We start from the raw sequence: 23,330 nt of genomic DNA, 5'->3' as shown, positions 1-23,330 counted from the left end.
CCAGTGCCTGGAGTTTGATTCTCTCTGTAGTCTTATCGGATACTGATGTAACTCATAACAATCATAACAAACAAGGAGACAAAAATGGAGCTCACAATGTCAATGTTTGTAAGGGAAAAATACTAGTTTGTGTTGGGTCAGACCCTTTATTAAATATCGAACCATTAGGTCAGACCTTTCAGTAAATACCAAATCATTTACTTACTTTTCTCTCTCTCTCAGAAGGCAAATAATGTGAAATGTTTTTAAAAGCATTTTATCGTTTTCATTGCAGATTGCCAACCCGATAACCACTCGACACAAAAAGAAACAATTCGACCTACCGTTCACTGAGAAATCAATTGCAGTAAATCCCAATCTTTCCCCATAGCCTTGCATTTTGTTTCCACTTTTCAAATTGAAGCCCAGTTTCCCTTTGAAAGTCACGACTGAATCTACTTTCACTGTCCTTCAAGAAGTACCCTCCACTTTGCAATTTGCCATCTAATTTCATTGTCCTCATTTATCCACTGGCTGTTTTTATTTTAACTCTAATTTAAACCATCTGCTGCATTTTTCCAGTTTTTACAAAAATCTAAGATGCACAAGTATTGTCAAAGAATCAGAGTGTTAGTGACAAGAAATTGCTTTTATGCAACAAAGTATGATGATCTGGAATGCATTGCCTGAAAGGGTGGTGGAAGCAGATTCAATAGAAACTTTCAAATGGGAATTAGATAAAGAAATGAGAGGAAAATTTCTACAGGGCTGAAGGGAAAGGAACTTGCTGTACTGTTCTTACAAAGAACCAGGAGAAGTGATAGACTGAATGGTCTCCCCTCCGTATTGAACATTCAATGCAAAGCCAGAGCGACAATAACAAACCTCCTCGACAAACAGAACAGATGATACTCGACGGGGAAACTACCAACAAAGACTGTTTACTCAAACGACTAGACTTGTGCTTGACGACACAGTTCACATTCAGCAACCAAATATATGAACAGATCAATGGGACACTGATGGACTCACCCATCTCTGGGCTCAGAGCAGAAGCAGTGGTGCAAAGACTGGAACAAATGGCCCTCCTGCAAATCTGACCCAAACTTTGGATCGATATGTGGATGACACTTTTGTAATTATTCAGAGAAACCGAGAGTACACACCAGATTATCAACACCATGCTCACAGGGATCAGATTTACAAGAGAGGAGGAAACCAACAATCAACTCTCTTTTCTGGACGTGATGGTAGAAAGAACACAGAATGGTGAATGCACCACAAGAGTGTACGCATACCAACCGGGTCCTGAACTACAACAGCAACCACCCAAACACACACAAGAGAAGCTGCAATAGGACCCTGTTCAAAAGGGCTACAACACACTGCAGCACCCCCAACCTACAAAGAGAAGAAAATCTCTACAGAGGCTTTACGCCTGCAACTTCATCCACAATACCTTACAGACAAACAACACAACAAGGACATGCCACGACCCAACATGAGCCACACTACCTGATATAACAAACTTCTCAGAACCAGCAGCGAGACTTCTCCCCCCACTGGGATCCATGACAGCCCATAAACTGACAGCCACACTCAGACAACTCACCAGGACAAAAGACCAGATACCCATCACATGCAAGAGAAATGTAATTTACAAGATTCCATGTAAAGTCTGCACAAAATACTTGATAGGGAAAACAGACAAACAAGTAGCAATCCACATCCATGAACACCAGCTAGCCACTAATCGCCATGACTAGCTATCCCTAGTAGACATACACACAGATGATAAAGACCACAAATTTAACACAACGATCATAGGACAATCTAAACAGAGGACAGCCAGAGAATTTTGAGAAAAAGGGCACTCAGACACGGACTCCATCAACAAACACATGCAATGAACAACTGGAACCAGCAACTGGAAGCTGCAGGAACGGAACCAAATAAATTCCAGAAGACACAGTACAGTAGCACTTCACAGGAGGTTCCAAAGCCCTGAAGATGTCACTTAGACATGGGACGAAATGTCTGCAAATCAACCTCCCAGCTCAGCAAACACACCCATAACCACAGCAAATACAACTAGCTGGATAGTCAGAAGAGCTATTTCCTTTATATCAAATTGCAGTAGAACTGGATAAATTGCAACAGCCCAGCTACTCAAGATTTAAAGACTGGAATAAACTGCTTCCTCATCCAAGAAATGCATAGAATTCCAATAGTTTGGAAGGAGGCCATTCAGCCCATCGAGTCCACGCTGGCCCTCAGAAAAGCATCCCACCCAGCCCCAGCCCCAACAGCATCCTGTGACCCTACATTTTCCATGGCTAATCCACCTAACCTGCACATCCCTGCAGGTTTACGGCAGGTTTGTTTAAAAGGGAAATTGCTAATGACTTTCCAGACTTACAGAAACTGAATGAAAGATGACAACAATCATCTGTTCACAAGCTGACCTCAGTCACCGCTCGCCAGTCTATAGCTGCTGGCAGCTGCGACTGGTTGAGGAGCCACACACAGCCAGAGACAGCCTCTGGCGACTGCTCTGAACTGCTCAAATCTGCTCTTCACCTTACACACAAGTTATGTACTCACACCATCTTCACATTAGCATCAGCCACCTGAGGAGCAGTTGCTACAAGGGGGACATGCTCGGCACAGTTTTTGACATGTCCTGGATGGCAAATCTCACGGGCACAACAGTTCGAATACAACCTGGTCAGGAAATAGTCGGTTTGCGGCTGACAGCTTTATGAGGCGACAATTTGTCATTGTATAACATCCATACCAAGGGGAGTAAGTGAGGGCTCGTAACATTCTTAATAACTGGAAAGAAATAGAACTCAAGCAAAAAAACAAAGTCCTAAAAAGGAACAGACTACACTGAGAACCTTCAGCCAGAGTTTACCTTCATTAGGACAGAACAAATCTGCTCAAGTTTGACTCAGTGGAATATTTAAAGAGGTGGCTGAACAAAGGCATGAATTTTCACAATGGGATAATGTGAATGGCTCTTTCATGCTGCAATTAGTCTGTTGCTCCTTCTGACTCCTTCAGTGCCGGAACTGTATAAAAATAAATTCTCAGTTTAAAAAAAGGTTTAACAGTTCATGTGGAACTGATGATATTAGTGCAGACACTTTGTGAATTGGATACTATCAGGGGAAGATTGCACAAGCAAAGACAAAACTATTCTGCAGCAAAAATCAAGAACTAACCAAGTGGAAATTTTCTGAAGGTTTTTTTTTAAAAAATGCCTTGCAAAGAATTGTTTTACATCCTACAGAGGGCTGGGCATACTATGTATTATGGTACTGACTCCCAAAAGCTAAAAATCTACAAATCACACAACACCAGGTTATAGTCCAACAGGTTTAATTGGAAACACACTTGCTTTCGGAGCGACGCTCCTTCATCAGGTGGTTGTGGACAAAGATTGTTCACAACCACCTGATGAAGGAGTGGCGTTCCGAAAGCTAGTGTGCTTCCAGTTAAACCTGTTGGGACTATAACTTGGTGTTGTGATTTTTAACTTTGTACACCCCAGTCCAACACCGGCATCTCTAAATCCCAAAAGCTAGACATTCTGTCAGTTCCAGAGTGGTGAAGGAACTGACAGTTTGAGAGGGAGATTTTGAGGGAAAACCGTCTTCCCCTGTCCTCTCAGAATGGATGCTCAATGTGGCAAGAATCCCATGTCAAATGAAATACATGCTTATTTATGGGGTGGAGGTGTCATTTATTGTCCAATCTGTAATTGCACAGGAAATGGTGAGAGAGAGCAGGTATCTATTTTCACATAAAACAAAAACAATGGCTGGAAATCACAGCAGGTAAAGCTAATGTTTCGAGTCTAGATGTCTGAGCATCAGAGCCCTCTACAGTCATCTAGACTCAAACTTGAGCTCGCTCTCTCCATGGATGGTGCTGACCCGTTTCCAGCATTTTTTGTTTTCAGTACAGGTTCCAGCATCTGCAGTAATTTGCTCCGACAATCTATTTTCACAGTTGCTCTCAGAGAGACAAAATCCCAGCTATTCGTAATAGTGACCTCCATAAGATAACAGTTACTGCAAAAATGAGTTCTAATCTTTGCACCTAAAGCAGGCACAATCATTGCATGATTAGATTAGATTCCCTACAGTGTGGAAACAGGCCCTTCGGTCCAACAAGTCCACACCGACCGTCCGAAGAGTAACCCACCCAGACCCATTTCCCTCTGACTAATGCAGCTAACACTATGGGCAACTTAGCATGATCAATCCACCTAACCTGCACATCTTTAGACTGTGGGAGGAAACCGGAGCACCCGGAGGAAACCCATGCAGACATGGGGAGAATGTGCAAACTCACTCAGGTAGTCACCTGAGGCTGGAATCGAACCTGGGACCCTGTGCTGTGAGGCAGCAGTGCTAACCACTGAGCCACTGTGCCGCCCCTACGAAGACAGTCGTAATGAGCCTAGTATTCAGGTAGAGTTGAACCCAACAGGAATCATCTGTTTTCAGTATGCTGGACAATTTCAGTTTTGCTCAGGCAACTAAACTTAGGTAGGGATTGAAATCATAAAACTCAACACCAAATTTTCCCACAATCACTGTGAGGTTTATAGGAATGCAGATCAGATGATCTGAAAATGACAGCCAGATTAGGGTTTTGGTGAATAGATGTTGAAAAGACATCTATACCAGATCGAAATTGCAATGGATCAATTGATTCACTGTCACAGTCCAAATTCACAGCACTGTAGAAAGGTGCATTTAACTCATTAATGGGGATATGGGCATTATTGGCTAGGCCAGCATTTATTGCCCATCCTAATTACCGAAAGCAGAGTTAATAAGTCAACCCCATTGTTGTGAATCTGGAGTCACACATAGGCCAGAACAGATAAGGATGGCAGATTTCCTTCCTTAAAAGAACATTAGTGGCACAAATGCAATCGACAGTGGATACATGACAATCATTAGACCAGCTTTTTACTTCTGGTAAGGGAAGGGGTGGGGACAGGCTGGAAACTTGTGAGAGCAAGGGAGGAGTTGGGGAGATGTTTAATCCACAGAATCTTTAAGAAAGAAGCACCTCACCGTTCCACTGTGGGGTTTTTAGGACAGTATTCAGGTCTCAGGGACTAATCCATACCCACTATTCTAAAAATCCCGTCAGGCTGATAGAATTCTCTCAGAGATTTATGGTAGGCATTGCTGCCACAGAGCTCAGGACCCCAGAACCCTGGCTGGCTATCTACTGGGGGCCATGTCCCACAGTTTGGGATGCCCTGGCCTAGAGCCTTGGCAACAAGGGTAGACAATAAAATTCATGATAGAGGAACGTCAGATTTGGGTGAGCTAAAAGAAGAAACAAAGTGCAAGAGAAGAATATTCAAAGTGTTATTAGATTATTATTGGATAAAGGACCAGGGCTTTCTGTGCTTGCATCTGGCATGAACAGCCATTAGTCTGCAAGCCTCAAAGTACAATAATTGAATCATATAGTAAAGAAGCCCTTTGGCCCATTGTGTCTGTGACACTGTGAAATCACCACACAGGTTTGCAAGCAATGTACACGCCAGACGTGCAATGAACTGGGATTGCAGAGCCTTCACTCAAATCGAACATTAAGCTGACAAACTGAGATGGAGAGAAAGAGACAGCAACAAAGATGCTTTTGTGATGCTGTCATATGGATAGAGTGAACTCATGGATACAGGGTGGCACAGTGGCTGAGTGCTTAGCACTGCTGCCTCACAGCGCCAGGCAGCCAGTTCAATTCCAGCCTTGGATGACTGTGTCTGTGTGGGGTTTGCATGGACTTCGCCCCATGTCTGTGTGGGCTTCCGCCAGGTGCTCCAGTTTCCTCCCACAGTCCAAAGATGTGAAAGTTAGGTGGATTGGCCACAGCAAATGTGGGGTTACAGGGGCAGGGTGGGAGAGCTAAGTGTGGGCGAGATACCCTTCGGAGAGCAGACTCATTGGGCCAAATGGTCTCTTCCCTCACTGTAGGGATTCTATGATTCAATTAGAGGCAGAACCAGTTTGTGACACGTATAGAATGTCAGCAATCACCCGCTCTGGCCTATGGCACCCTTTTTGCCTTGTGAGAACTGATGCAACTCGAGAAACATAAAGCAGAGATAAAGCAGCCATCATGTCTGGAAGGTGGAATAGCAAGAAGAAACTTACTGCAAAGGAAAACAGGACCAAAAAGAGGGAGTAACAAAGAGACATGCATAAAACATTTAAACTACACAATAAATGCAAAGAGACATCATGCAGGTAAAAGTATTTGTACTTTGTTTGGCAAGCACTTCATCACCGAAATGTTTGTAATGAGGTTATGAAAGGCACACATTATATTTGTATCAATGCCAGCTCCTAGACTGAAACTATCTCATCCAACAGTATCCCTTTGTTGGTTCCTCAAATCTTTTTCTGTTCACCTTTTTCCACATACTTAACCAATTCTTTAATTATTTTAGTCATCAGTGTCTCAGTGGGTGCTTGTGATAAAGAATTCTATATTGTACTTACTGTTCCAACTCATTCATTCCTAGAACAATAATCTTCAACCTATGCTGCACTTTTCTTTAACTCACTTGTGGGATATGGACGTCACTGGCTTGCTGGCATTTATTGCCCATCCCTAGTTGTTCTTGAGGAGGTAGCAGTGAGCTACTTTCATGAATCACTGCAGTCCATGCACTGTAGATAAACTCACAATGCTCTTAGAAAGGGAATTTCGGGATTTTGACCCAGCGACACTGCGAAAAGAAAGCAATGTATTTCCCAGTCAGGATGGTGAGGATCTTGCAGGGAATGGTGTTCCCATGTATCTGCTGTCCTTGCCCTGCAAGACCAAAGTGGCCATGTGTTTGGAAGGTACTGACTCAGGATCTCTGGTGAATTTCTGCTGTGCATCTTGTAAGTAGTACACACTGCTGTTACTAAGCAGCAGTGGTGGATGTGGTGCCAATCAAGCAGCTACTTTGCCCTGGATGGTGTCAAGCTTCTTGAGCATTGTTGGTGCTACACCCATCCAGGCAAGTGGGGAGTATTCCATCACACTCCTGATATGCACCTTGTGGATGGTGGACAGGGTCTGGGGAATCAGGAGGTGCTGCTGTATTCTTAACCTCTGGCCTGCTCTTGTAGTCACTGTGTTTATGTGGTAAGTCCAGTTGAGTCTCTGGTCAATGGAAACCCCAGGATGTTGACACTGGTGGATTCGGTGATGGTAATACCATTCAATGTAGTAAGGCAGTGTGAGAATGGTCTCTTATTGGAGATGATCACTGCCTGGTATTTGTGTGGAATGAATTTTACCTGCCACTTTCCAGCCCTAGCCTGAATATTGTCCAGGTCCTGCTGCATGGACTGTTGCAGTGTCTAAGGAGTGAAGAATATTGTTGAACTTGGAGCAATCAGCAGTGAACATCCCACTTCAACACTTATGGATGGAAGGAAGGTCATTGGTGAAATGGCTGAAGATGGTCAGGCCTAGGACCAAACCTTGTCACCAAATCCTACTCAAAACTTGTCACCAGTCCTCACCCACTCAAGATGAACTGTGTTGTATTGAATCATATCAAGTAATATGATTTGCACATTCCCAAATCCTTCCTTTAACAATCTGCTCAGAAATAATACATTCAAGATCACAATCATGCTCATGTTACACTCATGTGCTGCTGAAATAAACATTTTACCATCCTGAGCAGTTTTGAAACAAAAGTAGTATTTCTAAGTTTCATCCAAAAATAATCAGATCATTGTGTAATGTATTCGAAGTAAAATTGGGGAAAATATACCATGCTTCTCATAGTCTAAGGGCTGGTGTCAATAACCACAGGAACAGGTCAGAGGCTTGGAATTTGCAGTGACCAATTCACTCCCTAACTCCCAAAGGTTTGACCAACATCTACAAGGAACAAGTCAGGAGTGTGATGGAATGTCCCATTTACCTAGAGGGTGCAGCTTTTTTAGATTAGATTTCCTACAGTGTGGAAACAGGCCCTTCGGCCCAACCAGTCCACACCGACCCTCTGAAGAGTAACCCACCCAGACCCATTTCCCTCTGACTAATGTACTTAACACTATGGGCAATTTAGCATGGCCAATTCACCTGACCTGCACATCTTTGGACCGTGAGAGGAAACCCACGCAGACACGGGGAGAATGTGCAAACTCCACACAGACCTTGGTGCTGTGAGGCAGCAGTGCTAACCACTGAGCCACCGTGCCACTTCAGCAACCTCAAGAAATTTGACACTATTCAAGACAAAGCAGCCCTCTTGATCAGCACCATATTCACAAAACTCCATTCCCTTCACCATCAACCCTTAGCAGCAGTGTGTATGATCTACACGTTGGACTGCATCAATTCACCAAGGTTCCTTATACAGCATCTTCCAAACCCAGGGCCATTACCATTTAGAAAGACATGGGCAGCAGATACTTGGAAACACCATCACCTGCAACTTCACGCCAAGATTCACCATCCTGACTTGGAAACATATATTGCCATGTCTCTGCTATTACTGGGTCAATATCTTGGAGGTCCTTTTCTCCCAATACATTTACATAAAATGGACTGTTGCAGCTTAAGGTGTTGACAAACAGTAAGGTCAACAAAATATTGGTCTTGCTAGTGACACTCATGTCCAATGAAAGAATATAAAGTGAAGTGACTGGCTTCTTAGTTGGTGCTGATCTACTCTTGGCCATCAAACATATCAAAAATATCCAGTAGAGTCCAGACGTACAACAGTATGGCAACACTGACTTCACCGATGTAGCAATAGACATTTCCCCAGCCTTATGGATATTTCCTAATCAATCTGTTCAGTAACGTTATTACACACCTCTGAAACAGGTGGGACTTTCCACTGTACAATATCTCCTGTATTAATGAGGTTGATTAAGCACTTAGCTTGGCATCTCATTTACATTGCAGATAATTCAGATTCTGTTGCAAGGCTAACAAAACTGTGAAATGGCTCCCCACCACATTGGATCTCCCACTGAGGGAAACAATTGTGACTAATCCTCACCCCATTATATTCATAAGGGACCTGTGCAGAGCTTCAAATCACTCAGTTTATAGTCCAACAGGTTTATTTGAAATCACAAGCTTTCTGAGCACTGCTCCTTCAGCAGGTGAGGAACTCACCCGACAAAGGGGCTTGTGATTTCAAATAAACGTGTTGGGCTATAACCTGGTGTTCTCTAACTTTGGACCTTGTGGTGCTGAAAAAGCACAGCTGGTCAAGCAGCATCCAAGGAGCAGGAGAATCGACGTTTCGGACATAAGCCCTTCATCAGGAATCCTCACTGATCCTCAGTAACCTGATTGATGCTTCTGTTCTCCACAGTTGATTAAAATGCCTTCACTGACAGATTAACTCAGTTAAACAAAGTCATATCTGCAAATGGGTGGAGAAAGAACAATTGCCCGAAATAAAATGACATTTCTTTTCATGGAAAACTTTTAGAATCAAAAATGCTCCCATTATTTCCCCTCCAGGTGGATTTCTGTCCGATATGGTTCCATTAAAGTACCCAGTCTCCGTGTGAAAGCTCAGGAACCAGCAAGCATTTATTTTTCTCCTTAAAATATGTATCAAAAACCTGAGAGAAGTGGAAATCTCATGGAAGGTTATCACCAAAGGACCTAACCCACTGTTCTGATCCACATGAGTATTTTCCCCATAATGTCATCTAGCTTATTCACTTCACCTACTCCTTGTGAGGGAGTGGTGTATATTCTAATCACTTCCTTGGTGAAGAAGTTCTTCCTGAATTCCCTGCTGGATTTAATATGGAGTATCTTGAGGAGTTGTGCTGTTGGGTGAAAACCACAAAACATGCCCAACAAAATCACCAAATATAAACAGGAGCAGAAAGAAGAGCCTAGTCCAGATCTTGCCAACATCCCACAAATGAATGAAATAAAAATGCGTTTCAATTTTGAATATCAAACATTCTTCAAGCTTTTGGTGATTTTTCAATACACCACACTCTCCTTTCATTTTGTGCAATCTTCTAGTAGTTTGCAAAAATACTATCCCTTCTCCTCAATTGCATTTAAGGAATTAAGTGATGGACATTTCGTAAGTAAGTGAGCTTACATACAAAACTCACCAAACAGAATTCTGTTTGATAAACAAAATAATAACTGCTGCTGTAAGCATCAATCTGATTTTTTGATTGTTTTACTGTTCCAAATAACATCTGGAAGTTAAAAAAAATCTATGCCAACATCAGGATAAAAAAAAAATTAAGTTACGTAATTTCCTTGAACTCTTAATGCAATTTTCTCATCATCGTACCTTACTGAGAAACCCATTACTAACTAGCTCAAAGACTCAGGATTTGACTGAACTAATACTTACATGGGCAATATCTCTTCAAAACTGCATCCTGATCCTCAGGAACCACTGCATAAATATTTCTTACCTCTTGTGGCCAACAGCAGTTGCCTGGTGCCAGTTAATATTTCAGAGTGCGCTGAGCCTTCAGCTAGGTCATTTGCTTTGGCGAGGATTTGGAATATTTGCTGAATAACTTTGTGGATATATTTCAACTCCCTGGAGTAAATGGTCACATGAGAAGTGCAATGAAGAAAGAAGCATCTTAGAGGACGACAGACTAGGGGGTACACAACTGAATGAGACAGTTATACGATGTTGTGCACAACCATTTTATGAAAAGAAATTACTGGTTAATGCCTGTGTTGTTGGAGAGTACGAGTGTAACATTCTGGTCTCTGAATGTATTTTACTAAAGAAATGCATTATTCATGCCATAGCTCACTATGTTGATGGCCATAGAATCAAGCCTATCGTATAGTGTCAATATTGCCCCTTGGAAAGAGCTATCCATTTAGTCCCACTCTCCACATCAGTCCTGCAAACATTTCCTTTTCAAATATATGATTTTTTCTTCAACATGACCATTACGCCTGCATCCACCACCCAATCAGGCAGTGAATTCAATATCTGCAATTGATTTGTGCCTACTTTGGATTTTGTTACTTGTGGTTTTAGAAATCAAATGATTATTCTTCAATTTATTCCTCCTTCCACCTATTGGAAAGCTATTATCCAGCCCAAAAGGCATACTGCTAAATGCATGATGTTATTTACACAAATGATTTTGCCTTTCGTGTGCCTTCGTAAAATCGCATGAAGCATTAAAATCTAAGCTCTATCCACTCTGGAAGTTCAATATATTGCAGATTAATGGGGAGATCAAAGAACATAGGTTTAAAGAAACATCATTATAATCACTTAAATAATGCAAATCCCTTTTACCAAGACAGGGAAAGAGGAAAGTTCAATCAAGAGAGAGAAAAATGGAGGAGAGGGAAAGAGGCAGGAGGATAGAGGTGGGTGGGGAGAACAGAGGCAGAGAAGGGGGTGGGGAGGAGAGACAGAGGCAAAGGAATTGAAGACAGAGGAGAAGTGAGAGGGGGTGAGGAAAGGAAGGGGAGACAGGAGGAGGGCAAGAGATGGGGAATACGTGAGATTAAGGGCTGTTGGATGAGAGGAGGGAGGGTAGGGTGGAGGAAGAGGCAGAAGTAAGTGAGGAGGGGGCTGGGTGAGAGGAAGGAGGAGAAGATGGTGATGAAGAGATGGAGAGGAAGAAAGGTCAAAGAGTTGGAGGGTGGCGGAGGGATAGAAAGCTTCCTTCATTTCATTGATTTGCAGGGGAGGATAGTTTTAGGAACTGAAGAGTAGTTTGGATTCTATCATTGATTAATTTAAATTGTTTTCCAGTCTATGAGAAATAGCACAAAATGGAATCTAATGGACAGCTGGAGCCAAACAGTAAAAACAAACAGTCTGGCAAAGGATATCCACAACCAGCCTTAAATTGTGGATTGACCACTTAATGGTTGCAAAACTAAATTGCAGTTTTTTATACTGCTTTCTAGTCTGATGTTTGGATTCATGTTCCAACTCTTACTTTCAAGTTGCTTCAATTTCCATCTAATCACGTTTGTCATAAGATCAAAGCAGGTATTTTCTCATTCGGTTGCTATTTTGTAAGTAAAAAGGTGAGCAAACATGAAAATGTTTCCACGCAAATTGTGGAACTAACATTGAGAAGAACTGTAAGTCACTTTTGTCATAATTCCCGAAATGCAGGGCACAAACTCTTCCGAGGTGACAAGCATCTGACCCTCTGTCTTGGTGTTGGCCAAGACAGTTGCTGACTTTACACAAGGGACTAACTCATCCCTTGATTTTCGCTACATTGTGATTACAGGCCCATCTTACAGGGAATCAGAGATGATGTAGTTTGACATTTCTGGAAGTGAACTTTTTAATGCAATGATAAAGATTCTCAGTTCCACCCATTAATGTCATGATTTGGAAATGCTGGTGTTGGACTGGGGTGTTAAAAATCACACATTACCAGGTTATAGTCCAACAGGTTTAATTGGAAGCACGAGCTTTCAGAGCGACGCTCCTTCATCAGATGGTTGTGCTCACCTGATGAACAAGCAGCACTTGAAAAGCTAGTGCTTCCAATTAATCCATTAATGTCAGAATATGAAAAGTTGCAAAAGCTTTCTTGTAATTTGTCAGACAGCATAGCTAAAGATCTTTACGTTTCTTCAGCCCACTTCTTAATTTCTTCATCCTTTACTCCTCATCCATAGAAAATGCAACATGACAAGAATGGTTTTGGCTAGCTGAATATCAAAAACATTAAGAGCAGGAATAACCAATTAGATTAGATTAGATTACATTACAGTGTGGAAACAGGCCCTTCGGCCCAACAAGTCCACACCGACCCGCCGAAGGGAAACCCACCCATAACCCTTACCTAACACTACGGGCAATTTAGCGTGGCCAATTCACCTGGCCTGCACATTTTTGGATTGTGGGAGGAAACCGGAGCACCCGGAGGAAACCCACGCAGACACAGGGAGAACGTGCAAACTCCACAATTCAACCCTTTGAGCCTGCTCCACCATTTAATACAATCATGGCTGATCTCAGCTTCAACTCCTTTAATACAATCATGGCTGATCTCAGCTTCAACTCCACCTTCTTGCTGCGTTCCTATAACTCTTCCACAAGACCATTAAAATTAGGAGCAGAATTAGATCATTCAGCCCATTGATTCTGCTCTGCCAATCCATTGTGGCTGATATGTTTCTTAAGCCCATTTTCCTGCCTCTTGTTTTAACCTTTGATCCACTTATTAATCTGTCACTGTCTTAAAGACATTCAATGACTTGGCCTCCACGGCCATCCTCTGGCTGAAGAAATTCCTCGTCTTAATTTTAAAGGGTTGTGCCATCACTCTGAGGCTGTGCCCTCAGGTCCTACTAGTGGAAGCATCTTCTCCACATCCACTCTTATCCAGGACTCTGAGTATTCTTTCAGTGGCATTTGTAAGTTTCAATAAGATTGCCCCCTCATTCTTCCCAAGTACAGGCCCTGAGTCCTCAACTGCTCCTCATATGACAATTCCTTCGTTTTCGGGATCATTTTCATGAACCTCCTTGGGATCTCCTCAAATGCCAGCACATCCTTCCTCCGACAAGAGGCCCAAAACTGCTCACAACGTTCCAAATATTGTCTGACCACAGCCTTATATAGCCTCAGCAGCACATCTGTGCTTTTGTATTCTAGCCCTCTCAAAATGAATGCTAAAATTGCATTTGCTTCCCAACTGCCAACTGAACCTGCGCGTTAACCATAGGAGAATCCTGAACTAGGATGTCCATGTCTCTTTGTGTTTCAGATTGCCAAAGTCTTTCTCTATTTAGAAAATAATCTACAACTCTATTTTTCCTACCAAACATCATATTTTCACAATTTGTATTCCATCTGCCACTTCTTTGCTCAGTCTCCTAGCCTAAGTCCTTCTGTAGCCTTTCCGCCTTCTCAACACTACACTTCCCTCTACCTATTTTGTGTTATCAATCCATTACTAAGTAAAGATTGCTCAAACTCCTCCTTAAATTTATTCAGTGACCCCCACACTTTGGGGTATTGAATTCCACAGATTCATGACCTTTTCAGAGAAGTAACTCCTCATCTCTGTTTTAAACCTGCCACCCTTTCACCTAAAACTATGAACTTTCATTCTGGACTGTCCTAAAAGGGGAAACATCTGCTGTCGTCTACTTTGTCAGTCCCTTTTTGCATTGGACATACCTCAATTAGATCTCCTCTCATCCTTCAAATGCTCAAGATCATGACTATAACTGGGTCAACAATACTGGAAGAAATTTCTGGACTTTTACCCAATGAAGAAGAAGTGTCAATTTTCTATTTCCAAATCTAAATGGAAAGGAGGGTGGAGGGGAACTTGCATGTGGTGTGTTCACATGCACCTTTGTTCTCTAAGGCAGTAGAGATCCTGGGTTTGGAAGAGCTATCCATGAATCCTTGATGGCTTGCCTTTTGAAGATGATGAAGCCATGCTGCAGACAAGCTGTTGGATGGAACAGCTTTGCTCTGGGTGGTGTTGAACCTCACTCATGCAGGCAAATGGAGAATATTCCTTTACATTCCTGACTTGTACCAATTAAATGGTAAACAGGTTTCATGGAGTCAGGAGGCGAGTTATTGGCTGCACAAATCTCAGCCTCTGACCTGCTCTTCAACCAGTATTTATATGGCTGATCCATTTAAGTTTCTGGCCAACAGTAACCACCAGGATTTTGACCTGTGGGGTATTCAGTGATGGTGAGGCTATAGAATGTCAACAGGACATGGTTAGATTCTCTCTCGTTGGAAATGCTCATTATCTGGCACTTGTGTGGCAGAGTAAATAAATGAAAACACACACAGTTTTACAACTTGGACCTTTCTCAAAGCAATAAATGCAAGGTTCTGGTTGCCTACCATTGGAGCCACTTGAACTCGAACATCACTGGTGTCCAACGGTGAAGTCGCATTGCTGTCTTGCTTGTCTTCAGAGCTTGCTTGGCTCTCCTGATACCTTTTGTTTCTTAAGTGTCTGGCCCAGGGCATTTTTGCTGCGTTCTTAAGGTCAGTGGAATGATCCTCACTGACTACGTCGCCATTTTGGTCCTTGAAGATTGTAAATCAGATCAATTGAATATTATGCAACAGACCTCCAAAGACAAGTGTCTTGGCATCAGCATTCCATAAAAATCAAGGAGTTAATTGCTTCAAAGTGCAAAAGCTGAACCATCAAAGAACACTTCAGCTCCTGTAAGTGCCTGGATTATCATCTTTTTACTAAAGCACCATATGGTGTTGTGGAACTTCGAATTAATCAAAATTCTGAGTAGGTGCAATTAAAAGTTATTTTGTGAAAATGAATGCCAGTTCACACAGATTTCCTTTGATACTTGTGCAGAACTTTAAAAGTAGCATCCAATCTGAAAATGGACACCAATTCAGCTCAAAATTATTTCCTCCAGATGTAACTTTGTGGCCAAAGAACTCTCTGGTCTTAAAAGCTCTTCAAAAGCCGTAATGAGGAGATATTTCAGGTGGGAACATCTGCCCTGACAACTCTGGAGATCAACTGTAACAGTCTAGCCTGATTGAAGAGAGTGCTCTTAATTTCTCCCTGAAATGGACAGGGTGCGAAAAGGCCTCGAGAAGGTGGTAGTGAATCACCCGGGTTAAATACAACCAGGTTAGCTACTTATATCATTTTGAAGGTCAGCTCAGAGTCAGTCACATATGGATCTGGAGTCTCCTGAGGCCAGACTGAGTAAGAATGGCAGATTTCCTCCCCTGAACAACTTTGAACCAGATGGGTTTTTAACAACAATCTCAGGCTAAATTACCTCTTTCTGCACCATAATAATTCTGTTTCATGAATATCATGACCAATACTAGTTTTTATTCCAGTTTCATTTAGTAAATTTAATTCAAATTGCTTTCTGATGTGGTGGGATTTGAACACGTCTCTCGATAGTCCAGACATCATTACTAGTCCAGTGAATGTCATGAGTATTCTATCACATCTGTAACAATGTTTTACAGAAGAATACAACCACACTAGGCTTTAATTACTGCTAGCTTTTTTTCTAACTCAACATATTACATATACTTGCAGCAGAAACAGAAATTGCTGGAAAGGCTTAGTGGGTCTAGCAGTATCTGTGCAGAGAAATCGGAATTAACATTTCGGGTTCAGTGACCCTTCCTCAGAACTGTTCTCTCCACAGATGCTGCTAGATCTGCTGAGCCTTTCCAGCAATTGCTTTTTTTAGTTCTGATTTACAGCATTTCAGTTTTTATCATATATACTTACATTGGACTATCCCTCATCTTAACACCTGTTTCTGAATTCAGTTCAAAAATAAATAAACTCCGAGATGGTGTTTACTCTTTTTGTCACCCACGCTGTTCTAAGTAGCCTTACCTTCTCAGGAGAAAACTTGGCCACATTCATGTTCTCCGTGCTGTATCGCGACACTATTCTTGGGCGTGCACCTAAAGTAGGACACAGTCAAAAAGAAAAGATTAGATTTGTTCAAAACAACATTCGGTCAAGGAGAGTACTGTATAAGAAAATGGAAATGGGAGGGTTAATCTACGGTAAACTGAAGCACCATCCACCTTGACATATAACATAGCCAGAGGGTGAAGCACACACAGTTCTGATTGGGCAGTTGGAGACCAGGATGTCTTCTGCTCCTGTTATCATCAATGTTCCCTTTAAGTTGTGTAATCGCTGGGGAGCTCTGCACACATTGAATTCCTCCTCTAAGTATCATTTCACAACATCGACACATGCCAACCTTCTGATTTCATATTTAACCCATCTCCCCACTTCTGAAAGAGATTCCAGTCCCATGATGAAAAATGGTTTCTGCTTCTGGACGCTGCTGCCTTGGAGGTCCACGCAGTGGCAAATAAAAAATGGACAGGGAACATTGGTTACTATCAGTACAATGTAACCCGCCTATAGTCACTAAGGTGTAATAAACCTGATCCTGTTAACCAACATTCTGTTCTGCTGAGACTTACTTCTGGTTCAACCTTTACCATAAACAATTAGAAAGCCACTGGACTAGGACAGGAAAGAAAATTGGTAGCACTCGTCCCAAGTTGCTTCATCATCACGATCATACAAGAAGCAATGAATTTAAATGAATCAATGAAGCTGCCAGGCCACTGACAAAACAAAAAAAGTTTGATTAAACAAGGGCTTGATTCTTGTAGTGCAGTGTCCCTACCTTTCACCTAGGAGGCCCAAGTACAAGTCCCATCTGCTCAGTGTGTGTGTCATAATGTCTCTGAACATGTTGATAAGAAAATATCTAAAACGAGATGTCTTGCCATCAATGGGTAATTTGAACAATTGGAAACATGGGAGATTTAATGGTTTACATATGAAAAATAATAGGTAAGAGCAATTCTGGATACTAACAATAAAAGTAAAGCGAGGGCTGAGGTTTGTGACACGATGACAGTCCCCCTAACTCTGAGCCAGCAGGCCTGGGTTCAAGTGCCACCTGCTCCAGAGATGTGCAATAACACCCCTGAACACATAATGAGGAAAATATAAAATTAACATTACTGCTGGTAGGAAGCCAAGATCAGTACTTCTTTAAATCATCTGCATCTATCATATTTAGTTCAATTAACTGGGTGATTCTTGCCAAACATGGCTTGCAACTCTTCAAATTCCTCCCAATTCTTGAACTATTTCAAGGTTTTCTGCAATATCTAAACTGCTTAAGAGGTTGGATCTCAGTGCACCATCCACCTGCAGTGAGCACAGATCCACCTCCAAGTATCACTTAGCAGCATCCACACATGCCAGCCCTCCTGTTCTTCATTCAATACATCTCCTCAATTCTGTAAAATAATCCAATTTTGAATCTTTGAAAGAAATAACTGACAGCTTTCTTACTGGTGGGCTTGTGTGCTGCACACAATTAGGGATGGTGTTGGCTTGGCCAGTAATGCCAACATCACATGCTTGAAGCAAAGAAAAACAGGGATAATGCTATTTGAGTTACAGCATTACTCAAGTACCAATGGCAGCAAAAAATAACACCTTACATTTCTACAATGGTATTCATGATTTCAGACTTCCCTCAAAACACTGTATCGACTTCTTTTGAGGTGTAATCACCTACAATGCAAGAACATGGCAAGCGACCTCAAATAGCTTTGTGATAATGATGAAACAATTTAATAGTTAAGGGCTACGTAGAAATCAGCACCCCTTCTGCTCTAGTTCAAAACAATTGCATGAGATCGTGAATGTCAGCCTGAGGAGGCAGGCAGGGCTTGATTTTTGAAGAATGGCACTTTCAAGAGTGTAGCACATCCATTGTACTGCTTTGCAGTGTCAGCCACCTTTTTATGCTTTGTGTCATTGGAGTCAGACTTAAACCCATAACCGTCCGACTCGGAAGCAAGAGTTCTACCAACTGGGTCACGGCTGAGAACAATGGCAGACAGTTCTACTTAACCCAGTACAAATAGTATCAACAGAAACAGTAACAACACAACTCTTAATTGGGACCCAATTCTCTGCAAGATTTGGGCTTGCACAAGACATGACCAAGATTGGTAACAGATTCCGACTGCTGAGTGATATGGTATTTGAGTTAGATTCAATCCTCATGTTGGTAAAGAGCTAACACTTGAAGATGGGCTTGAGTTCTCAGTAGCATGTTTAACAAAGCCACTCAGGATATTTTCTCCAGGTGAGTGAAGTTAGCTTGGACAGGATTAGCAACCTGCATTGTTTTTGGATTCAATTGCATTTCAATTAAACTTTGCAGTGGCACAAAGGTTCTTTGGCAGTAACAGTCTGGTGTACATCAGTCAACATTTCTTGGCAACTTCTCTACTTTTTGAATGCCTGACTTGCTCAGCCAGAAAGACCAAAGTAGTTCAACTCACACAGTAAGAGGAAAGGTTTCAATGTGCCACTTAGACCAGATGTGCTATATTCCTAGTGCACTGCTATAATCATATTGTTAAAACATTGTAAATCATATAAATGCCATTGCCAGTCAAATTATGAAAACTACCAGCTATATTCCTTTATTGGTCAGAACACTGAGTATAGGAGTTGGGAGGTCATGTTGCGATTGCACAGGACATTGATTAAGCCACTTTTGAAATATTGTGTGCAATTCTGTTCTCCCTGCTGTAGGAAGGATGTTGGGAAACTTGAAAGGGCTCAAAAAAGATTTACAATGATGTTGCCACGGTTGGAGGGTTTGAGTTAGATGGAGGGGCTAAACAGGCTGGGCTGTTTTCCCTGGAGCATTGGAGGCTGAGGGGTGACCTTATAGAGGTTTATAAAATCATGAAGGGCATTGACAGGGTTAAATAGCCAAAGCCTTTTTCCCCAAGGTAACGGAATCCAAAACTAGAGAGTGTTGGTTTAGGATGAGAGGGGAAAGATTTAAAAGGGACCTAAGGGACAACTTTTCACAGAGTGCGGTGCACATATGGAATGTGCTGCCAGAGGAAGCGGTGGACGCTGGTACAATTAAAAGATTTAACAGGCATCTGGATGGGTATATGAATAGGAATGGTTTAGAGGAATATGGGCCTAGTGCTAGCAAATAGTACGAGATTAATTTAGTATGTCTGGTCGGGCATGAACGAATAAGACTGATGGGTACGTTTCTGTGCTGTACATCTCTATGACTGTGTAACTAGGGTTAATCACTGGTGGTCTTAGAGAGGTGAGGGAGGTGATACAAATTCTCTGCTGTAACTCAGCAGATACCATTCTTCCCTCCAAGTCTAGGATACAGGTTGAAACTGCAAACAGTGACTCAGGTACATAATCTGGGCTGAAGACTAGAATTGTGCTGCACAGTTGGAGGTGCCATCTTTCTGATCAGGCATTACATTAAGGCCTTGTCTACCCTCAAATGTGGCCTTAAATGTTCCTTCTGCATTATTTAGAAGTAAAGCAGGGGGTTTCTCCTCAGTGTCTGGGCCAATATCCGTCCCTCAGCTGACCTCTCCATAACTAAGGATCTGGTCATCTCATTGATGCTTGCTATTCACAAATTGGCCACCGCATTTTTAAAAGAGGGTGGAATGTTTGTTGGTGAATTCTTAAGTGACTGACTTCCTCCATCAGAAAAACTAACCCAATTCCCACCTGGTGGGGAAATGCTGCTGAGTGCTCCTAGTGCAGAGTGCTGAGATGGGGTGGGTCTGGGTGGGATGCTCTTTGGAGGATTGGTATGGATTCGATGGGCCAACTGGACTGCTTCCATACTGTAGGGATTCTATAATCCCTTCTCCTTATCTTGGTCTGCCTTGTCAAACAGTTTGGATCATCAATTCATTGTGTGAACAACCCTGGAAGCAGTCTGCATTGCATAACTCTACTAGAGATAAGAGAAGATACTAATTAGAAACTCAGAGGGTGATAGTAAACAGCTTGGTGGAAATTACACCAGGAAATCTTATGGGAGGCTGGTTACCTCCTCTATTAGGCCAACTTACAACAGTGGCATGCTCAGGACTTTGATTATCTGCTTCAGATGGAGTGATGTTCGCTCTGAGAAATGTTCCTCCCACTCTCTGGGAATCAGACCATCTTGGCTTTTATGTCTTGAAAAGTCAGACTTTAAAAAAAAAATGGAGGATTTTGCCAACAAATATTGACTGCTCTGCTCCTGACTGCAATTGGCAAAGGACCTCTGTGCCACTGTACAATTTAACTGATCTGATAAACAAATCCAAAACAGTAGCTGGCAATTCTGACAAGCTAAATTGATTCATTTGGATCAAATATCCTGCAAATGGCTTCAATGAGCATGCTGTTGAGAAGCCAACACCACCCTGGACTGTTTGCTCTTTATCATCAGGGGATTGAATAGTAACTCATGCAACACTACAGAATGGGCTGTAAAAAGCCTTTGGGACGCTGGAGCTGGTGAAAGGCACTATATAAATGCAACTGATGGGCTCTTGTGGCACAATGTTAGCATCCCCCATCTCTGAGCTGAGAGGCCTTGTTCCTCATCACTGTCTTAAATGTATGACCCTTTATTCTGAGATGATGCTCTCTGATCCTACACATACCCACAAGGGGAAGACAACCTCTCTGCATCTGCTGAATGTTAAGTCCCGTAAGAATCCTCTATGTGTCAATAAGGTTACCTCTCATTCTTCTCAATTCCACGGAGTACAGTCAAAAACTCCTGAACACCTCTTGGAAGAAAGATCCTTCCATACCCAGGATCAATGTAATGAATCTTCACTGAACTGCCTTCAGTACCAGCACATCTTCGGTAAGGGGAACAAAACTGCTCCCAGTATTCCAGGTGAGGCCTAACTAGTGCATTATATCATTTTGTTAAGACCTCCTTGTTGATACATGCTATTTCCTTTGAAATAAAGGCTAATATTCCCATATGCCTTCCCTAATGACTGCTGCTGACCCTGCCAGCTCCAACTCTCTGTCAAGTAACAATCTTTTCATTTTGTGGTGACTGACTATAAGAAACAAATAAGTTGCATTTATATAGTGCCTTAACCAATCTCAGGATATCTCAAAGTGCTTCTGAAGTGTTGTAATTTGTAATGCAGAAAATGGGGCTAACAATTTACTCACAAATAGCAAATATATATAAATATCACTCGTATCTCATCACTCAGACAAACAGTATTCACAAAGTGAAGATAACAGGGATACCTTGAAACAAAAATACATCAGAACAGAAAACAACTTTACAAGGGATCCAAAATGATTCGAGGAAATCTATCTGCACAAGGTAATGGACTTTCCTGAACAAAGCAGCTTTTTGTGCAATCTGCAAAAGTTTTGCATTCCCTATCAATTTTTCTTTTCAAACAGGAGGAAGAATGACCAACATGTTGCTCCCTGAATTCTCCCACCCCTTACTCGAGCCTTCCCACATTGTACTGCTCATGTTTTTCTAAAGAAAGAACTCCATATACAAATGTAAGTTGAAATGGGGGCTGTAGTTTCAGATTCAGGGTTCCTGCTTGGTGTACATGCCAGGTTGTGTATCAAGTAGCATTGCCATTTAAAAATAAACTGCAGTTATCTGCAATGGTCTTACCTTCCCCCACCATCTTCTCCAATAAAACCAATACGTGGCATGAACCTGGCAGAAGCAAACTGTTCCAAACTTGAGGAAGCCGCTCACCTCAGGTTTATGACTCCAGCTACAGCAGCTCTGATTACAAAGAGCTGTTTCAGGATCAGTTTCCCCTTCAATGAGTCGGCCAACAACAACTTTCAGCAGTAAACTGTGTGACGTGAATAGGACCGACTAGCCACTGCCACACAGAATTTTAAGAATTGGGGGAGCGCAAACTCTGTAACTGACCTATTTTAGAGGTGGCTGCACATCAAACTTTCATCACAGACTGGGCCTTGGTCTTGCCTATTCTGCTACAGGAGAAAATGCTTGGCTCTACATTTTCACCACTAACAAATACAATTGCCATCACATCTCAAAGTGTTCAGTGTTCCCATTCTGGTTGGGTTTTACCTTTTTACTGTCCCTAATTACTATTAGCTTCTGTGGAATGACTCTTTGTTTGGAAGCAGTGTCAGATTGGAGTGATGGTCCTGCTGACTCCCAGCCAGGCCAAAGCTTAGCTAAATGCCAAGATTGAAGACAGTAAATAAATAAAACTTACAGAAACAAAACACTTGCATTCACATAGCATCTTTTAACACACAAAATGACTTACAGAAACATTTAGAACCTAACACCGAGACATATAAGGATATATTAGAACATGCTTGACCAGAAGTAGGTCATGGACATAATCATAGAGGTCTACAGCACATTAAAAGGCCTTCAGCCCATTGAATCTGCACCAGTCAAAAGTAAGCTCCTAATTATTCTAATCCCGTATTCAATAAAAAGTCAGTTCTGATAGCAAGTGCTATGATTGGACAACTGACTTAAAGTGGAGCAGGAGGGCTGGAGAGATTGAAAGAGGGTATTCTAGAACTTAGACCTTCACCGCTGAAGGTCTGGCCACCAATAGCCCATCATAGAAAATCAGTGATGCACAACAGGCCAGTACTGGAGGAGCAGGGAGGTTTGTCAGGCTTAAAGAGGATTCAGAGACGGAGAGCACAACCTGTTGATTCCATCAAGATGATCCTTATTGAGGAAGGGAATCAAGGATTATGGGGAAAAGGCAGAAAAGTGGAGTTGAGGATGATCGGATCAGTCACAATCTTATTGAATGGTGCAGTAGATTTGATGGGCTGAATGGCCTGCTTCTGGCTCTATGCCTTACGGTCTAATCAATAGTGGATCTGCCAAAGTAACCATGCATGCCTCATATTTTAGATCCTGAGCATTTTGTTTTTCATTCTTAGGATGAGGGTGGTACTGGCAAGGCCAGA

General features: G+C 42.1%; 2 protein-coding genes across 10 annotated transcripts in view; both read right to left on the bottom strand.

Annotated features, from left to right (window-relative positions):
• Window positions 1-16,428, bottom strand: part of LOC122564955 (G-protein-signaling modulator 1-like) — a 28,991-nt gene extending 12,563 nt beyond the window's left edge. The window contains exons 1-2 of one of the 2 annotated variants that reach the window (XM_043720512.1): window positions 16,359-16,428; window positions 14,858-15,046 (exon numbers count right to left, since the gene is read on the bottom strand). In XM_043720512.1, coding sequence (XP_043576447.1) covers window positions 14,858-15,046; window positions 16,359-16,388 — 219 coding nt within the window. In that variant the 5' untranslated portion in view covers window positions 16,389-16,428. The remainder of the gene's footprint in view (window positions 1-14,857; window positions 15,047-16,358) is intronic. The other variant, XM_043720513.1, reaches the window with a different exon arrangement.
• Window positions 16,364-23,330, bottom strand: part of gpsm1b (G protein signaling modulator 1b) — a 222,873-nt gene continuing 215,906 nt past the window's right edge. For all 8 annotated transcript variants that reach the window (XM_043720509.1, XM_043720507.1, XM_043720510.1 and 5 more), the window contains one exon: window positions 16,364-16,429. In XM_043720509.1, coding sequence (XP_043576444.1) covers window positions 16,412-16,429 — 18 coding nt within the window. In that variant the 3' untranslated portion in view covers window positions 16,364-16,411. The remainder of the gene's footprint in view (window positions 16,430-23,330) is intronic.

Source organism: Chiloscyllium plagiosum, chromosome 30 (genome assembly GCF_004010195.1).
Source record: "Chiloscyllium plagiosum isolate BGI_BamShark_2017 chromosome 30, ASM401019v2, whole genome shotgun sequence".
Taxonomy (NCBI): Eukaryota; Metazoa; Chordata; class Chondrichthyes; order Orectolobiformes; family Hemiscylliidae; genus Chiloscyllium; species Chiloscyllium plagiosum.
Note: the sequence above shows the minus strand (reverse complement) of the source record. Positions and strands in the feature narration are given on the sequence as shown.